This window comes from Enhydra lutris, unplaced genomic scaffold (genome assembly GCF_002288905.1).
Source record: "Enhydra lutris kenyoni isolate GAN:26980312 unplaced genomic scaffold, ASM228890v2 scaffoldscaffold8, whole genome shotgun sequence".
In the NCBI taxonomy this organism is placed as follows: Eukaryota; Metazoa; Chordata; class Mammalia; order Carnivora; family Mustelidae; genus Enhydra; species Enhydra lutris.
This window is the reverse complement of record NW_019154092.1, coordinates 738,232-753,736: the sequence shown is the minus strand read 5'-3', so window position 1 is coordinate 753,736 and position 15,505 is coordinate 738,232. Positions and strand designations below refer to the sequence as shown.

Genomic DNA, 15,505 nt, shown 5'->3' with positions numbered 1-15,505 from the left:
CACCACTTCGCCAGTCAGTGTGCAAGTGCTGGGCAATGAGTAGTGAACAACACAGGCTCCCTGCCCCCTCGAGGAACTTCAGAGTTTACTATAAGACACAGATAGACCACAGAAGTTCAAAGAAAGAAAGGAAGAAAGGAAGAAAAAAAAGAGAGAAAGAAAGAAAACCCAACAATGGCTGTAACTCATTTCTTAAAAATATACGTAGGGTACTTTTGGGTACTGCCAATTTCCTTGAAGGCAGAACAAATATCCTGTTCCAGATAAGACAATGAATCAAAAAAGATGTTTGGATCACACAAGGGAGGTACAACCCTGCGTATCTAGGCCAAATCCTTCCTTTTAGTAACTACTTCAGGACTACCTAGAGTAAGAGTACCTCTAAAATAACCTGCTCCTTCACAAGCGGCATACCCTTGAAAGCCTGGTCTAGTTTTTAGTGATTACTTAAGAAAGCAGAGATTCTACCCCACACTCCATAAACTCAGTCCAGTAAGTGTCCTAAAGGTTATGTCTCAAGAAGCTCAGTATTCTTCAACACATTGATTCTGTCTGTATTCACCCTTCAAAATAAATTAGGAAATAAAAGAGTACACACTTAGAACGAGGCTTTTTACAATTGAGAGGTGCACTGAACCCGCACCAGTTTGATTTATCTTAGAACCAGAAGTAAAATACAAAAATTTTCAACAAGCAGTTAAAACTGCTACCTTGAAGAAATATACTTTTATGCTTGTGTGCCAGCCCACCAGACTCCTGCTTTGGTTTAAAAAGTTCAAAGAAGTGTGTTAAAATACCACTGAACATAGGAAAAGAGAATGAAGATAAAAGTTATGTGAATGAACACAAAAAAGCAAGCCAAAAAAATAAATAAATCAACCTCCATCATGCTCAAAATAAAACTACTATAATCACTGTGAAAAGTTTATTCTGGCTCACACCAGGTCTGTTTGTTTATAGAAACAGCTTAAAAAGCATCAAAGAAGAGTAATTCTATGGACTACAATGGGAAGCTCCAAAAAAAGACCCTCCCAGAGCTGGAGGGTCATCTCTCATAACTTCATCATTTTAAGATGAAGACAATCTCCAGGAGATGACTTGTTGAAAATCACAGCTTCTGAGTAGGGAAGCCAGAAGAGTGGGTGCCCTTTCCACAGGCACACTGCAGGTGGCCTACTACCCAGGATGGAGACAAGCATGGACAGTGCTCTCCCTGCATCAGCCTGGCCAGAGCGAGAGCTACCCTAATCATTGGCTCCCTACTTGCTCTGATGGTGCACTGTTTATAGGACCACTATTCTAAGAGGCTGGGCCCTAATGGCAGGGCTTTAAACACAAGTACATAATTTGAGTTTGAGAGGCCAACTATTCCATTTTATCCTCATACCTATAAGTCAATATAAATCTAAAGTTTTTTTTTTTTTAAAGATTTTATTTATTTATTTGACAGACAGACATAGCGAGAGAGGGAACACAAGCAGGGGGAGTGGGAGAGGGAGAAGCAGGCTTCCAGCCGAGCAGGAAGCCTGATGCAGGGCTCAATCCCATGAGGACCTGAGCCAAAGAAAGATGCTTTACAACTGAGCTACCCCAGCTCACATAAATCTAAAGTTCTGAAACCCACTCCCATCTCTCCTTCAATTCTCAATACACTTCAAAACAACAGTTTTCCTCATCCCTATAAACAATGTTTGCTTCATTTCTGACATTTGTTTTGTTCCCCTCTAAATGATAACTATTTCTTAGTCCCAAACGGCTTCTGATATAAGAGAAAAATGAATAAAATATACTATTCCATTTCAGGTATTGTTTATCAGCGATCAATGCAGCATCATGTCCTCAGTTTCCTCTAAAAATAATTAGAGTCCCCTTTGGTAACTCTCCTTTTTTCATTCCTTTTCTAGAAATCTGTTGTTAGAATCAACCATCTTTCCCTTTGAAAAGCCTCCAGAGTATAAACCTCCCTTCACCATTTCCACTGCTATCATCCTGATCCGGGTGTGGTAGAAACATCATAATGTTATTTTAGTTGTGTTCCCCAACTTTTCTCCACAAGAGAAAAATCCTTGAATCACCTTCTCACATTGATTTACTTACCCTGCTTTATAGCTACAACCATATCTGAGTGACTCAGTTGGACTATAAAGAGGTTCCATGCCTAGCCATTCCCTACTGTCAATCTTTTCTTCCATGGCCCCTGGATGTAGTAGGTCCACACCTTCCTCTGGCCTTCTGTACCCATCCTCTGTGCCTGTGCAGTACTACCTCCCACAGCTCCTCCAGTCTTCAGTTACTCACCCTTCTGTTCGTTGACTCACATCACTGACCTTGCCAACAATGCCAGCCTGCCCTCCCCACCCAGACACCACTCCTCTCGGAAGCCTTCCCTAACCCTCTAACCAAGCCCAGTATTCTGATTCCACAATGCTTTCTTTAGAGGAAAGGAACCATCTCTTTTATGTTGCCTTGCTTTTTATCATACCATCCTACCCAACTCTGGGCATAGAAGAGACGAGAAAACATTTAATGAGACACAAAGGAAAAAAAATCAGTGCTTGACTGCCATTATTTCACAACCTGATCATCAATCTCCAAAGGCCAGGAAAGGTATGCATGAAATGCACCAGGATTAACTGTTCTCTACCTTATCCGACTTCGAGTGGTGGGGGTGACGGATGCCGTGGGAGAGGAGGACAGAGAAAGCTGTGGAGATGTGGTTCCCATAGCCATAAGAGAGGCTGGTGACGCTCCCTCAGGTGCAGAGATCTCTCGTTTCATCTCTTCACTACTTCGTCGAGACACTGATTGTGAGAAACAGTCATTATGCATTTTACATAAATGCAGAAAAACATTTACTTTTATAAAACACTTTTAAATTGAGGGACGCCTGGGTGGCTCAGTCAGTTAAGCCGCTGCCTTCAGCTTCCAGTCATGATCTCAGGGTCCTGGGATCAAGTCCCTCATCGGGCTCCTTGCTTGGCAGGGAGCCCGCTTCTCTCTCCACCTCTGCCTGCTTGAGCATGCTCTTTCCCTCTCTCTCTCTCTCACACACACAAATAAATAAATAAATAAAATCTTAAACAAAATACTTTTTTTTTATTTTTTATTTTTTTAAAGATTTTATTTATTTATTTGACAAAGATCACAAGTAGGCTGAGAGGCAGGCAGAGAGAGAGAGAGAGAGAGAGACAGAGGAGGAACAGGATCCGTGCTGAGCAGAGAGCCCAATGCGGGACTCGATCCCAGGACCCTGAGATCATGACCTGAGCCGAAGGCAGAGGCTTATTAACCCACTGAGCCACCCAGGCGCCCCAACAAAATACTTTTAAATTGAGATAGTTTCTTCAGCAGGTTCAAAAAAGAGCAGAAATGACCATATAGGAGGAAAAAAATAACATTTTCTTTATCACACTGGTAACTTGAATGGATTTACTTCTTTCACTAGGAAAACGGTAAAAAAGGTACAGCAGTTGAGATATGCACTGAACTCCACACTCCCTAAAGTGAGGAGTGTGTCTTATCCATCCCCATTAACACTCACAGAACCTACCTAGCCCACAGTGAGCATTCCAGAAATGTTCATTTAATCACAAATACAGCGAAAACCAAAGGCTAATTAAAGCCTTACTTGGCAGCTATTCACTCTCAACTAAAATAAACAAAACCCTTCTAAACTTAGTCAAGATACCATTAAAAGGAATGAAAGGAAAGATTCTTCATTACAGGGCCACACTTAATTCTGGATCAGGCCATGTTTCTAAAAACATGAACCAGTGAGACAAACCAAAAGGTGTCAACTACTGAGAAACAAGGGCAATAAGGAAAGTTCTATTTTAAAAGGCTAGCACACCCTGTCAGAACAACAGAAAGTTCTCAAAACTGGTAAGTAGAAGTAGCCCATGCTTCAGCCTTTGGTAACAGAGCCACAACAACACAACAGAGCTGGCCACTTTCTAGCAAGGCACAGGTGCTCGTGGCCCTGGGCTGAATGCAGGAAGAAGGGAAACAAGAGCAAAGTTCCTGACCTCAGATACACCCTCTCTCTCATCAGAAGATGCTGGATGTGCAGGCGCCCCGAGCTGGCTGCAATCAGTGCTGTACATCAGTAATTCTTCCCTAATGACTGAAATGTCCCCCCCTTTCATAGACTAAAATGTTCTTGGTGATTTTAGGATAGCCAAAGCAGAACCTAACTCTGCATTAGTAAAGTGATGTCTGTAAAGATCCAGAGAAAAGAGATGCTTTCTCCTATTACATGATCTTATTAGAATGATGTATTTGTACATATTTCTGACATAATCTTATAATTATTCTTATTTTTTCTTTCAGTGTCAGATCTTCGCATGCCTTAAATCAGCAGTTTAAGTGGTGTGCTAGAAAACTGGCTGAGAACACCTTTCATCATTTTATATAAACTAGAGGAAAGTGAGAAAGAATAGGAAGGACTCTGTGAGAAGAATAGGCTTTGGAACCTGGGCTTTGGGATGGTAATTTTGGCTGGACTTCCACTATTAAGACCCGGCTATGACATCTGAAAACTGTACTAACTTAAATCACTGTACAAGTGGAAGGGCAACTGTTAAGGCAGAGTTACAGAAATTTCTCCTTTCCTGGTCCAATTTCTAGTTGAGTTTAAAAGGGTAAATAAGGGCCACAAAAGGAAAATAATGTGAGCAATTGATAAACTGGAGTTACCCCTAGGAGACAAGGGGAGCCTGTCAAAGTCATCACTATAGGATGGCTTTATCAGACTAGAAAAATCTGGTTTCCGGAGAATTTTTGGTGTGCTCTGAAATAACAGTTACGACATACCTTGGGAAGGATATCCTAATCTTTCACAACTATACTAACTTTGTATCAAGCTACAATTTTGGCACAATATCTAACCCATTCTAGGCCTCTCATAAATACTTGTTAAAGAAATGGAATGATCTAGTTTTCAGGGTTGTTTTATTTATTTTAGAGATTTTTATTTATTTATTTATTTATTTAACAGAGAGGGAGAGAGAGCAAGCACAAGCGGGAGAGCTGCAGAGGAGAAGGAGAAGCAGGCTCCCCACCGAGCAGGGAGCCCAACATAGGGCGCAATCCCAGGACCCGGGGATCCTGACCTGAGCCAAAGGCAGATGCTTAACCGACTGAGCCACCCAGGTGCCCCTCTTGTATTTTAAAATCACAGTCATGAAATGTGATTTCTATAGAATCTAGAAGATACAACAGGGGAAATTCAGAGTGAAAATAATCAACACAAGGGACACCCTTGGCTTAGTTGGTTAAGCATCCGACTCTTGATTTCAGCTCAGGTCGTGATCTCAGGGTTGTGAGATCAAGCCCCATGCCAGGCTCCCAGCTCAGTGGGGAGTCTGCTTGAGTTTCTCTCTCTTTGCCCCCTTCCACTCCCTGCTCATGCATTCTCTCTCTAAAATAAAAATAAATCTTTAAAAAAAAAAAAAAAGAATCAATTCAAGAGCTAAAGAGGTAAGAAAAGTTAAGTAAGTCTAAAGAGAAAGCATTTGGTACCATTACTAAAACTTCTGGAAGAGTCTTTCTAAAGGAAATTCCAGATAAAAAGTCATCACCTGAGATGGTCTTGGCACTTTCCATGGCAGGTACTCTTGGCAGAGAAGCGGGTCGGCTGGTTGAAGATGTTCTTAATAGATGCTCTGCAGAAAATAGGAAGGGTCAAAATAAAGACATCAGACACTGAACTTTGAAGTCACAAAGGTAGCAGGAAGGTGATCTCTCCTCCTCTCCCCACCGCCCCCAGGCTCATCTTTCCTTCTCAATATAAGGCACTCTAACAATCCCCCGTGGAGCCCATGTCTACAGAAGAGTTTCTGTAGACAAGGACTGTGGGAAAACATTTCATTCAATGTCTGATTTCTAGGGATGATTTCTGACACAGATGAATGTCTCTAAATCACTGACTGCTAAAACAAAATTCAAAGATCTTCTATGTTGGTCTATAAGTACAAGCTAAATCAAAGTCTTGCCCTTATGTTCCTACCAAGAGCAGGGAAGCCATACATATACACAACCAGAGACAAAGAAGATTGGACAATTACAATAAGAATGACAAAGTATTATCAAACCACAGAGTGAGAAGACATTCACTTTGATTTAAGGCAGCAGGGAGGTCTTCAACAATATAATGATGTTAAGCTGGGCTTTACTAACAGAAAAGAGAAGCAGGAACAATATTTTGGCCAGAAACAATGAGAACAAAGGTGTAAGGACATTCGAGTTACAAAACAATAAAATCCCAGTGTGGCCTCAACACAGGGCATACCAAAATCAGAGAGGGCAGCAGGAAAAGGGGCTCTGAAGGGACGAGGTTGACCAACAAGAGCCTTCATTACCTTTTATGTGGACTTCAGTCTGAGAGCAACAAGGAAGCACCAGACATTTCTGAGAATTTGGGAAGGAAGAAGACAGGTACTGCCTCTACTGCCCAGTTTGCAGCCACAGCCCTATTTCACCCCTCTCGTGCTCTCTAGACTCCAGTTTCTTAAACTGGAGCTTCCCAAACATTGGCACAAGCTGCTCCCCCGCCTCCTGTTCTCTTCCTCCATTCCCACTATAGCCTGGATACCTTCACCATCCTTCTGGTCTAGCTTCAATATCACTTCCTTAGGACCTGCCCTCCTGGAATGGCAGCCCCAAACAGACCAGCACACACTTCATGCCTCAGGCTACAAGCCTGACAAGGCTGTCATCAGGCCAGGACAAGCACCAGGATGGACAGACTAGATGTGTTCTGCCCAGTTGCCACGTGCAAAAGATGTGTGATTAGCATAAGGGAAAACACTACCTCTTGAACTTACTGAAGACTATTAGTCTCACTATCCAAGAATGTCCCCATAGTGAACGTATTTTAACAGATCATTTACCACTTTAAAAAAATAGTTCCTCTCAGAATATCATCATGTCAAAAGTAATGGCATATGACATCTTTCAAGGATAACATACCTGCTATTTCAAAATCTATTTTCTAAGTATATGAGGAACATTTTTATTTGGTTACCAAATGTAACTAATTACATACAACTTTGGGAAGGATGAACTTATTTTCTTAATGAAGACAGGACTTATATAGCCTAGAGTCACTACATCTTTCCAAACCTGAACAAATATCACCTCTGTGTGAAGAGTCCACAAGCAAGCATCAATCAGAATTCTGAGCCCTGTCAGTGGCTGGCATTCATCCTCACAGGAAAAGCAAATTATGCACAGTCTGACAGACAAAACAAAGTTAGCAGAACATGGAAATAGTAGGAAACAGAAATCAACATTTTAAATTTAATCAAAATTTCCATTTTACAATTATGAAATCAGTCATTTCCCCAAAATCTTAATCTCCCAAAGAACACAGCAAATGAAGAAAGTGAAAATAAAGCTTGTAACAGACAAATGAATCCAAACAAGAAGCATGTTGGCTAAGGCAATAAGCCCATGCCATTCCCTAAAGGGAAAGTGTTTCTAAATTGCACACTAAAAGAACACGACCGAAACAAAGCTCATGAAATTTACTGCTGATTCCTCTGCTCAACCCTGGTTAAATCTTTCCTTACTGCATGTCTAAGGATCTGTCTCCATTCGGCAGGTACTCCCCTACCACAGACCAACACCTACTTTTTTTGAAAATGCACAAAATTGTACTGAAGGCCTCAACAGGGTTATTCTTTTCAAAATTATTTGTGGTCATCTTCACCGGGCACAACACAGTCTGCTGCCATTCCATGAAGTGCTCTCATTGTGGGACTCAAACTCGCTCAGAGGCACTTGTTCCAGGGCAAGCACATGTCCATTTACTACTGCTGTCAGCCGCTGGATTCCGTCTGCATGTCAAACTATCAGTTTATCACTCTTCAGCAAGTAAGACTGGTGTATTACAGTCATATGTGGTAAGCAGGAGAGATTCTATTTTATAGTAATAGAGTCTATTCTACTGCCATATGGAGCTTTTCTTATCTTTAATACATTCATTAAACAAAAAACATTTGGGTGTCCACTAATCTCTAGGCACTGGGCTTGGTGAGAAGGTCAAAGAAAGGAAGAAAGGAGGCAAGAAACTTACCCTTACAGAACTCAGAATCTAGACCAGAAGCCAGATACTTAAAAAAACAAAAAACAAAAAACAAAAAAAAAACATTACAAGTGAGGGATGCTAGGAAAGAACAAGTACACAGGGCTCTGGGAACACAACAGGGGATGTGACCTGCTCTTGAGGGGAGGTCCGGAAAAGCCACCTCAGGAAATGACATCTCAGTTTAGATGAGAAGAGTAATTAATAGCTTTTACACAGGCAAAGGAGAGGCTGGAGGGGAGAGTGTTCCCAGCTGAGGGCTCAGCACACACCAGAGCAACTCCAGGGCAGCAATGTTCAGAGGACGGGGGAAAAGAGGAACAGATGAGGCGGCAGAGGCAGGCTGGAAGGGCCAGAATAGGCAAGGGAAAGCGTGCAGGCAATGCAGGCCAAATTAAAGAGTTTGGACTGTACCCTGCTGGCAACAGGGAGTCAATGAAGGCACCAACTGAGCCACCCAGGTATCCCAGGATGTGGTGAGCATTTTTAAATGACAGTGGAAGGGAGCCAGTAGACAGGGTAAAGCTGAATATCTGGGAGAAGTGGATCATAGCCTGAAGCTAACAGCATCTGTGACAGCCCAAGGGGATGAGATCCAGGGCTCAGGGGAAGGGATAAACCTACACAGAGTTGTTCTGTTCATGTCCAACAGACAGGCAACAATAACAGGAGCATAGTAGGTCTGCTACTTAATGCTCTCTTATTTTAGGAATCACAGAAATAAACAGGTACAGGCAGTTATCCCTTTATTGTTTCCCAAAACAAATTTTCAGGCAAAATAGGAGGTTTTAAACAGGCTTTAAAATAGGAGCCTAAATGGCCAACTTCTGTTCAGAGAGTAGTTCCAAATGGACTGATGCTCCTGCCAAAAAGGAGTATAAAATCTGAAAAAAATATGAAATTCAACCACTTACGGGGCATTGAAGAAAATCCAAAAGCAGGCAGAAAATGAAAGGAGTAAACACGTGGAAGAATGAAAGAGCATGGGGTGAGTTTCCCAGTTTATGGCTCCAGGCATGAGTGCAGGCCCCAGGTGAGGCCATACAGGACAGCTGGTAGACACCTTTACTGCCTTGAAGAAGGAGAAGATGGATGTCAGGACAACCAAAGCTGCTGAAAAGGGAGGGAATAGGGGAAATACCAGAAAGAATCACAAATTCTGTATACATACTCTGCCCAAATCTCTTACTGACCTCTGAAAACCACTAGCACTCAGATTCCAAGGAGTTGAATTAAGGACAAAATAACTGAACAGGTATTTCAATTGAAGGAAAAGAAGTTAGATGGAGTTTGAGATGAGCCAAGGTACTGTTTGCTATCAAAAACCAATTTTCTGCAGAGGAACAAAACGAAAAGCAATCTCTACAATGTGTGATTGACGACAGCCAGAATGTAATTCAAAATTACTAGACATACAAAGAGAGAGAGAAAAGTGACCCATACTCAAAAAAAATGGAAACCTACCCAAAACCTACCCAAAGATAATCCATGTTAGAATTAGCAAAAAGGAGTTTAAAGCAGCTATTACAGATATGCTCGACATTATAAAATATATATACATGTTCTCAACAGATGAGAAATCTGAGCTGAAAGAGTCACAAGAATGTGAGACTGGCGCTCCCTAAGACGCAATATGCAAAGGCAGCCGAAAGCTGTATTTGGAGCGAACACTGAGAAAACTCCTCCCAAACACCAGCCCCCCTCTAAATATAAGGATCACCAGAGCAGCTGGAAGCCTGCTGTGCACTAAGGACACCACAGCAACTTAAAACCCAAAGCCAGCCCAGCTCCTGAACAGATCAACTCAAATCAACTCAAAGAGGTGCCTGTGTCAAGGCATAAAACCAATCTACTGCCCTATATAAGATGTCCAGATTTCAACAAAGTCTAAAATATATTAAAAAAAAAAAACAAAACAAGAAAAAAAAAGTATATCCAGTTTACTATGTCAAGGCACAAAGTAATCAATAAAACCAACACAGATGTAGCAGAGATGTTGGAACTATCTGATAGGGCACTTAAAATACTATAATGAGTATGTTAGAGCCTCTGATGGAAATAGACAAACAGAAGATCAGCGAAGCTTTCCTTCTTTCCTTTGATTTTTGCTTATAGTTTCCATCTCTCTGCTAAAATCAGATAAATAAAACTGTGAGAACCATGTCTCTGGTTCTCAACTGAAGGCAAGTTTGCCAACATGGCATGGTCTTGAGGCACTTTCCACTGCCACACCTGGCGTAGTGGGGTGCTTACCACCTCGTGGGTAGAGGCCGGGGAGGCTGCTAAGCACCCTACAATGCACAGAACAGAATGAATTACTAGATACAAAATTTTTAAGAAAATCAATCAGAGGTGGGGGGGTGGAGGGATGAAATACAGACTGGACAAAATTAATCTAACTGTATTACAAAAGCATGGCATAACTATACTGAGACAGTGGTGAAAAGGGGGCTGACCTAAGTAGAAAAACGGTGTTTTGACTGGATACTCTCAGGCTAAACACAAAATGAACTGTATGCACTGTACTCTGCAGATCTGCTTTTCACAGGGGTACAGTGCAGCAACCGTGAAACGACTGGACATGCACAGGAGGGTTCAGTAAATAAGTATATTATGGACAATGACGTCCAGGTTTCTGCTGTTGGGAGAATGGAGGAGTCTGGATCACCTTCTGGTGCCCAAAAGTAAGAAAGTGCTTTGGGAGGGGTGGGCATTAAAAGAGCAGTGATCCAATGTGAAAGAGCTCCGAATGGTTCCCAAGTTGGAATAATTTGAGAAACAACAACAAAAAATAATAACAGTAAGAGATTACAACACAAAGAATAAAATAAATACCCATGAATCTATACTGATACAAATATATGTTAAAAATAAAACAGTAGTATAATGATTTGAGTAATTCCCACAGGCAAAATACCCAAACGGATGCTAAAATCAGTGATAGAAAGTTTAAACAGGAATAGGGTATTCATTAATTACTAGCAGACAACCATCCTCACCAACTGATCACAGCCAACATGGCTAGTAATAGTATGTATGGCCCTCACCTGTCCCTGATACGATACTTGAGAAGGGCCTCACCCCGTCAGAGCTGCTTTGCTGACAGTGCATAACCTCAACCCAATCAGGAGTAAATACCACACAAATCCATACTGAGAGATACTCTAAAAAAGTAACTGGCCAGTATTCTTCAAAGGTGTCAAGGTCACAAAGACAGAGAAAGACTGATGAACTGGTGGAGGCTTCAGGAGATAAGACAACTAAACACAAAGTTGGGCCTGGGATTTGATCCTGGAATTAAAAGGGACAGCAGTGGAAAAACTGGTGAAATCCAAACACCTGTAGTTTAGGTAACAGTATGTTAACAATATTGATTTCTTATTTTTGATAACTGCCCTGTTGCTATGCAGGATGTTCACTGTAATGGAAGCTGAGGAAAAGTGTGAGAGAGAGCTCTAATATTTTTGCAACTCTTCTATAAGGTTTACCTCAAGAGTTTAAAGACAGGGCACCTTAAATAAATAGTGCAATGCATGCTCAAATGTACCAACGACAACTTACCTTGAGAAGCATTTAAAAAACAAGATGGACTAAAGGGATAGAGGGGTGGATAAACATGAAAACATGAACACAGGGGCACCCGGGTGGCTCAGTCGGTTAGGCATCTGCCTTTGGCTCGCATCATGGTCCCAAGGTCCTGGGATCGAGCCCCGCATCGGGCTCCCTGCTGAGTGGGGAACCTACTTCTCCCTCTCCCACTCGCCCTGCTTGTGTTCCCTCTCTCGCTGTCTCTCTCCATCAAATAAATAAATAAAATCTTCTTAAAAAAAAAAAAAAACCATGAACACAGTAAAGTACTTAAGAATCTAGATAATGCAATGTAGATATCCACTATACAAATTCTTCCAAGTTTTCTCTATGTTCGAAATTTTCTGTAATAATATGTTGGGGGAAAAAAGGAGCCTAGATACTCTGGTTCATCAAGACAAATACCAAGAACCACAGAGAAAAGAAGGAAAGGGTTGAGGGAGGGGAGAGGTTAGAAGTGAGCAGACAGATATTCATCAGACTATAAATACAAGAGGGGAGGATTTCTAGCTGAATTTTCCATTAGGATGGGATCTAGGGCTGAGCCAGAATCTGACTTAGATCTACCTCTGGAGAATGAAAATTGCTCTGAAACTTTTTAAATAGAAAGCTCTTTTTTAGGGTGCCTAGGTGGCTCAGTTGGTTAAGCATGTGCCTTTGGCTCAGGTCATGATCTCAGGGTCCAGGGATTGAGTCCCACATTGGGCTCCCTGCCAGTGGGAAGCCTGCTTCTCCCTCTGCCTTCCCTGGTCCCCGTTTGTGTGCATTCTCTTTCTCATTCTCTATCTCAAGTAAATATATATATATATATATTTTTTTTTTAACTTTCATTTTTTTAAAAGAAAGCTCTTTTTCTTTTATTTAACTCAAGACTATAACTTTCAACACGGATCTGGCTTTCTAGTAAAACCTCCTTTATATCACATTTATTATATGTACCCTTACCATAAATCAATGTCTTCAAAATACTGCATTTTTAAAACTTTTTATATCTCTAGCCTCAAGTAATGCAATTTAGACAGATGATAAGAGTCTTTTTTTCCTTCTTCCTTTCTTTTTAAGATTTTATTTATTTGAGGGGCGCCTGGATGTCTCAGTTGTTCCGTGTCTGCCTTTGGCTCAGGTCAGGATCCCAGGGTCCAGGGACTGAGCCCCACATGAGGCTCCCTGCTCGTCAGGAAGCCTGCTTCTCCCTCTGCCTGCGTCTTCCCCTGCTTGTGTTTCCTCTCTCGCTGTGTCTCTCTCTGTCAAATAAATAAATAAAATCTTAAAAAAAAAAAAAAGACTTTATTTATTTGAGAGAGAAAGAAAGTAAGTCGGGGGAGGCAGAGGGAGAAGGAGCCGCAGACTCCCCACTTACCAGGGAGCCTGATGTGAGGCTCGATTCCAGGACCCCAAGATCATGACCAAAGCGAAGGCAGATGCTTAACCAAATGAACCACCCAGGCACCCCAAGAGTATGAATTTCTTTACAGAACATAAATCCACTTGGATTAATGAACTTTCTCAGATACCAAATGTCTAAGCCATGACACAGAGAAGGCACTTACAAGATCACCCTGACATGGGGCAAAAACCCAGGCTCCCCAGCCATCTGCAACATCCAGCTGAGGTCTCTGCTTAATACTCCGGACCTTAAAACATCACACTGTGTAAGTAGGGTCAATAAAGACCTTTTCAACCACCTGTATCCATGTACCTAGTTAGCAGATCTATCTTTTCCTGCTTATTAGGCCATAAATGCTAATTCATATCCTATGTACAAAGAGTCACTGAGGTGGCACAATCATGACCCTAAGGCAATAATACCAACAAAAGAGCATCTGATTAGTCCATTTATAGTAAGATTTCTCTGCTATGAAATATTTTCCCACAACTGACATAAAAGCATGATGCTAAAATAGAACAAAAACCCCTATGGCTATTATAATATACTTAATCGGAAAAAACACCAAATTCTCTAAGTGTAGAACAAGAGGCAGCACCTTTGAAAGTTTGAGTAATGAAGCCACTGAAACTTTCAAAATGAAAATTATAGACTATTCTTTGATTATTTATGACGATAAAGGAAACAATCAAGGACGAAAAGCAATTTGAGGGGCGCCTGGGTGGCTCAGTGGATTAAGCCTCTGCCTTCAGTTCAGGTCATGATCTCAGGGTCCTGGGATCGAGCCCCACAGCAGGCTCTCTGCTCAGCGGGGAGCCTGCTTCCCCCTCTCACTCTGCCTGCCTCTCTGCCTACTTGTGATCTCTCTCTCTCTGTTAAATAAATAAAATCTTAAAAAAAAAAAAAAAAAAAGAAAGAGAAAGAAAACCGTTTCAAGAGAGCCTGGAAATCCTACTCTCTTATCACAGTTTAGATAACTGGGACCTGGGGACTCTGTTTTCTCTGTGTCTGAAGATGACCTCAAGGCTCTCCAGATGGGGTCACTCCCACAGGGCTGTTACAGGCCCAGTGTTACATATATTCTCAAAGGCTGTAGCATCCTGGTCCTGGTTCCAACTGTACTTGGCACTGACTGCAGATCAAAAGGCTGACTTCATTGACAGAATGGGGGCAGATGCAACAGGCAGCTGAGTGGGAGTGCTCCTGAACCCTTGGCTTCCATCTTTGCCCTTGGTGCCTGCAGCTTTAAGATGCCCAAAACATAACATGTAGTGATGGTTTCTCACAACCACTTGTCAGCTGCTAAGCAAAATCCTGCAGACCCTGGCGGCCTTGCAATGAAATAAAATCTTGTATTCAGACAATAAAGAGCCATCCTCCTCAGCCACTTGTGCTACGAGAAGTAGCATATGCTAACAGTTATAAAATCTCACAGTGAGCATTTACTGTGGACTACAATCTGTGCTAAGCCCTTTACATGCTTTAACTTGCACTTCATTCACTCATCTCACAATTTATTATCAAGAGCCCAGTAAGACAACAGGTGCTGAGATACCTCAGTGAATCAAACAGACATTAAATCCCTGAATTCATGGACCTCACAGTCTAGGGAGGCAGACAATAAAAGCTATAGACAAGTAAACTATGCAGTGTGTCCAAAGGGTTAAGTCATCCAAGTTTTTTTAAAGGGGCTGGAGAAAGTTTGGGAAAGGAGTGTGTGGAGGGGCATACGGTTTCTAATTTTACATATGGCACCCACCAGTTGAGGAGAGCCGTGTGGACATGCGGCAGCGCTCTCGGGCACAGGAAGCTCCAGTGCCAGGCTTCGAGGCCAGGAGTGTGCCGGAGTGCCCAGGGAGTGACTGAAAGGGAAACATGGTCAGGCTGGAGAGGCAACCAAGGCCACACTGGGAGGGCCTGGAGGCCACTGAGAGAACTCTAGCTTTTCTTCTGAGAGAAATGGGGAGTTGGGGGGAAGTTCTGAACAGAATGAACTGTTCCAATTTATATTTTTCAGGAGTACACTGGCTGTAGGGTTAAAAATAGATTGTGAGGGTAGATGACGAATCTTTTGTCAGAACCCAGGTGAGAAATGATGGTGGCTCGACCAAGGCTAGGTGATGGTAGAGGGAAGAGCAATTCTCCGACTCTGGATGTAGAGCCAACAGAGAGTTTCCTAAAGGACAAAACAGTTCTGTAACTTTGGTGACAGATGGTAACTAGACTTATTGCGGTGATCATTTTGTAACATGTACAAAAACGTGAAAGCCTGAAATTAATGTTATATGTCACTTATTCTTCAATTAAAAAAACTGATTTGACTGGGGCGCCTGGGTGGCTGAGTTGGTTAAGCATCAGACTCTTGATCTCAGCTCAAGTCCTGATCTCAGGGTCATGAGTTCAAGCCCACATGGAGCCTACCTTAAAAAAAAAAAAAAAAAAAA

At 42.0% G+C, this 15,505-nt stretch overlaps 1 protein-coding gene across 1 annotated transcript in view; it reads right to left on the bottom strand.

The window, feature by feature from the left end:
- The window catches only part of LOC111142477 (sperm antigen with calponin homology and coiled-coil domains 1 like), a 111,576-nt gene that overhangs the window by 35,402 nt on the left and 60,669 nt on the right, over positions 1-15,505 (bottom strand). Inside the window, exons 11-12 of the mRNA XM_022495670.1 lie at positions 5,580-5,663; positions 2,645-2,801 (exon numbers count right to left, since the gene is read on the bottom strand). Coding sequence (XP_022351378.1) covers positions 2,645-2,801; positions 5,580-5,663 — 241 coding nt within the window. The remainder of the gene's footprint in view (positions 1-2,644; positions 2,802-5,579; positions 5,664-15,505) is intronic.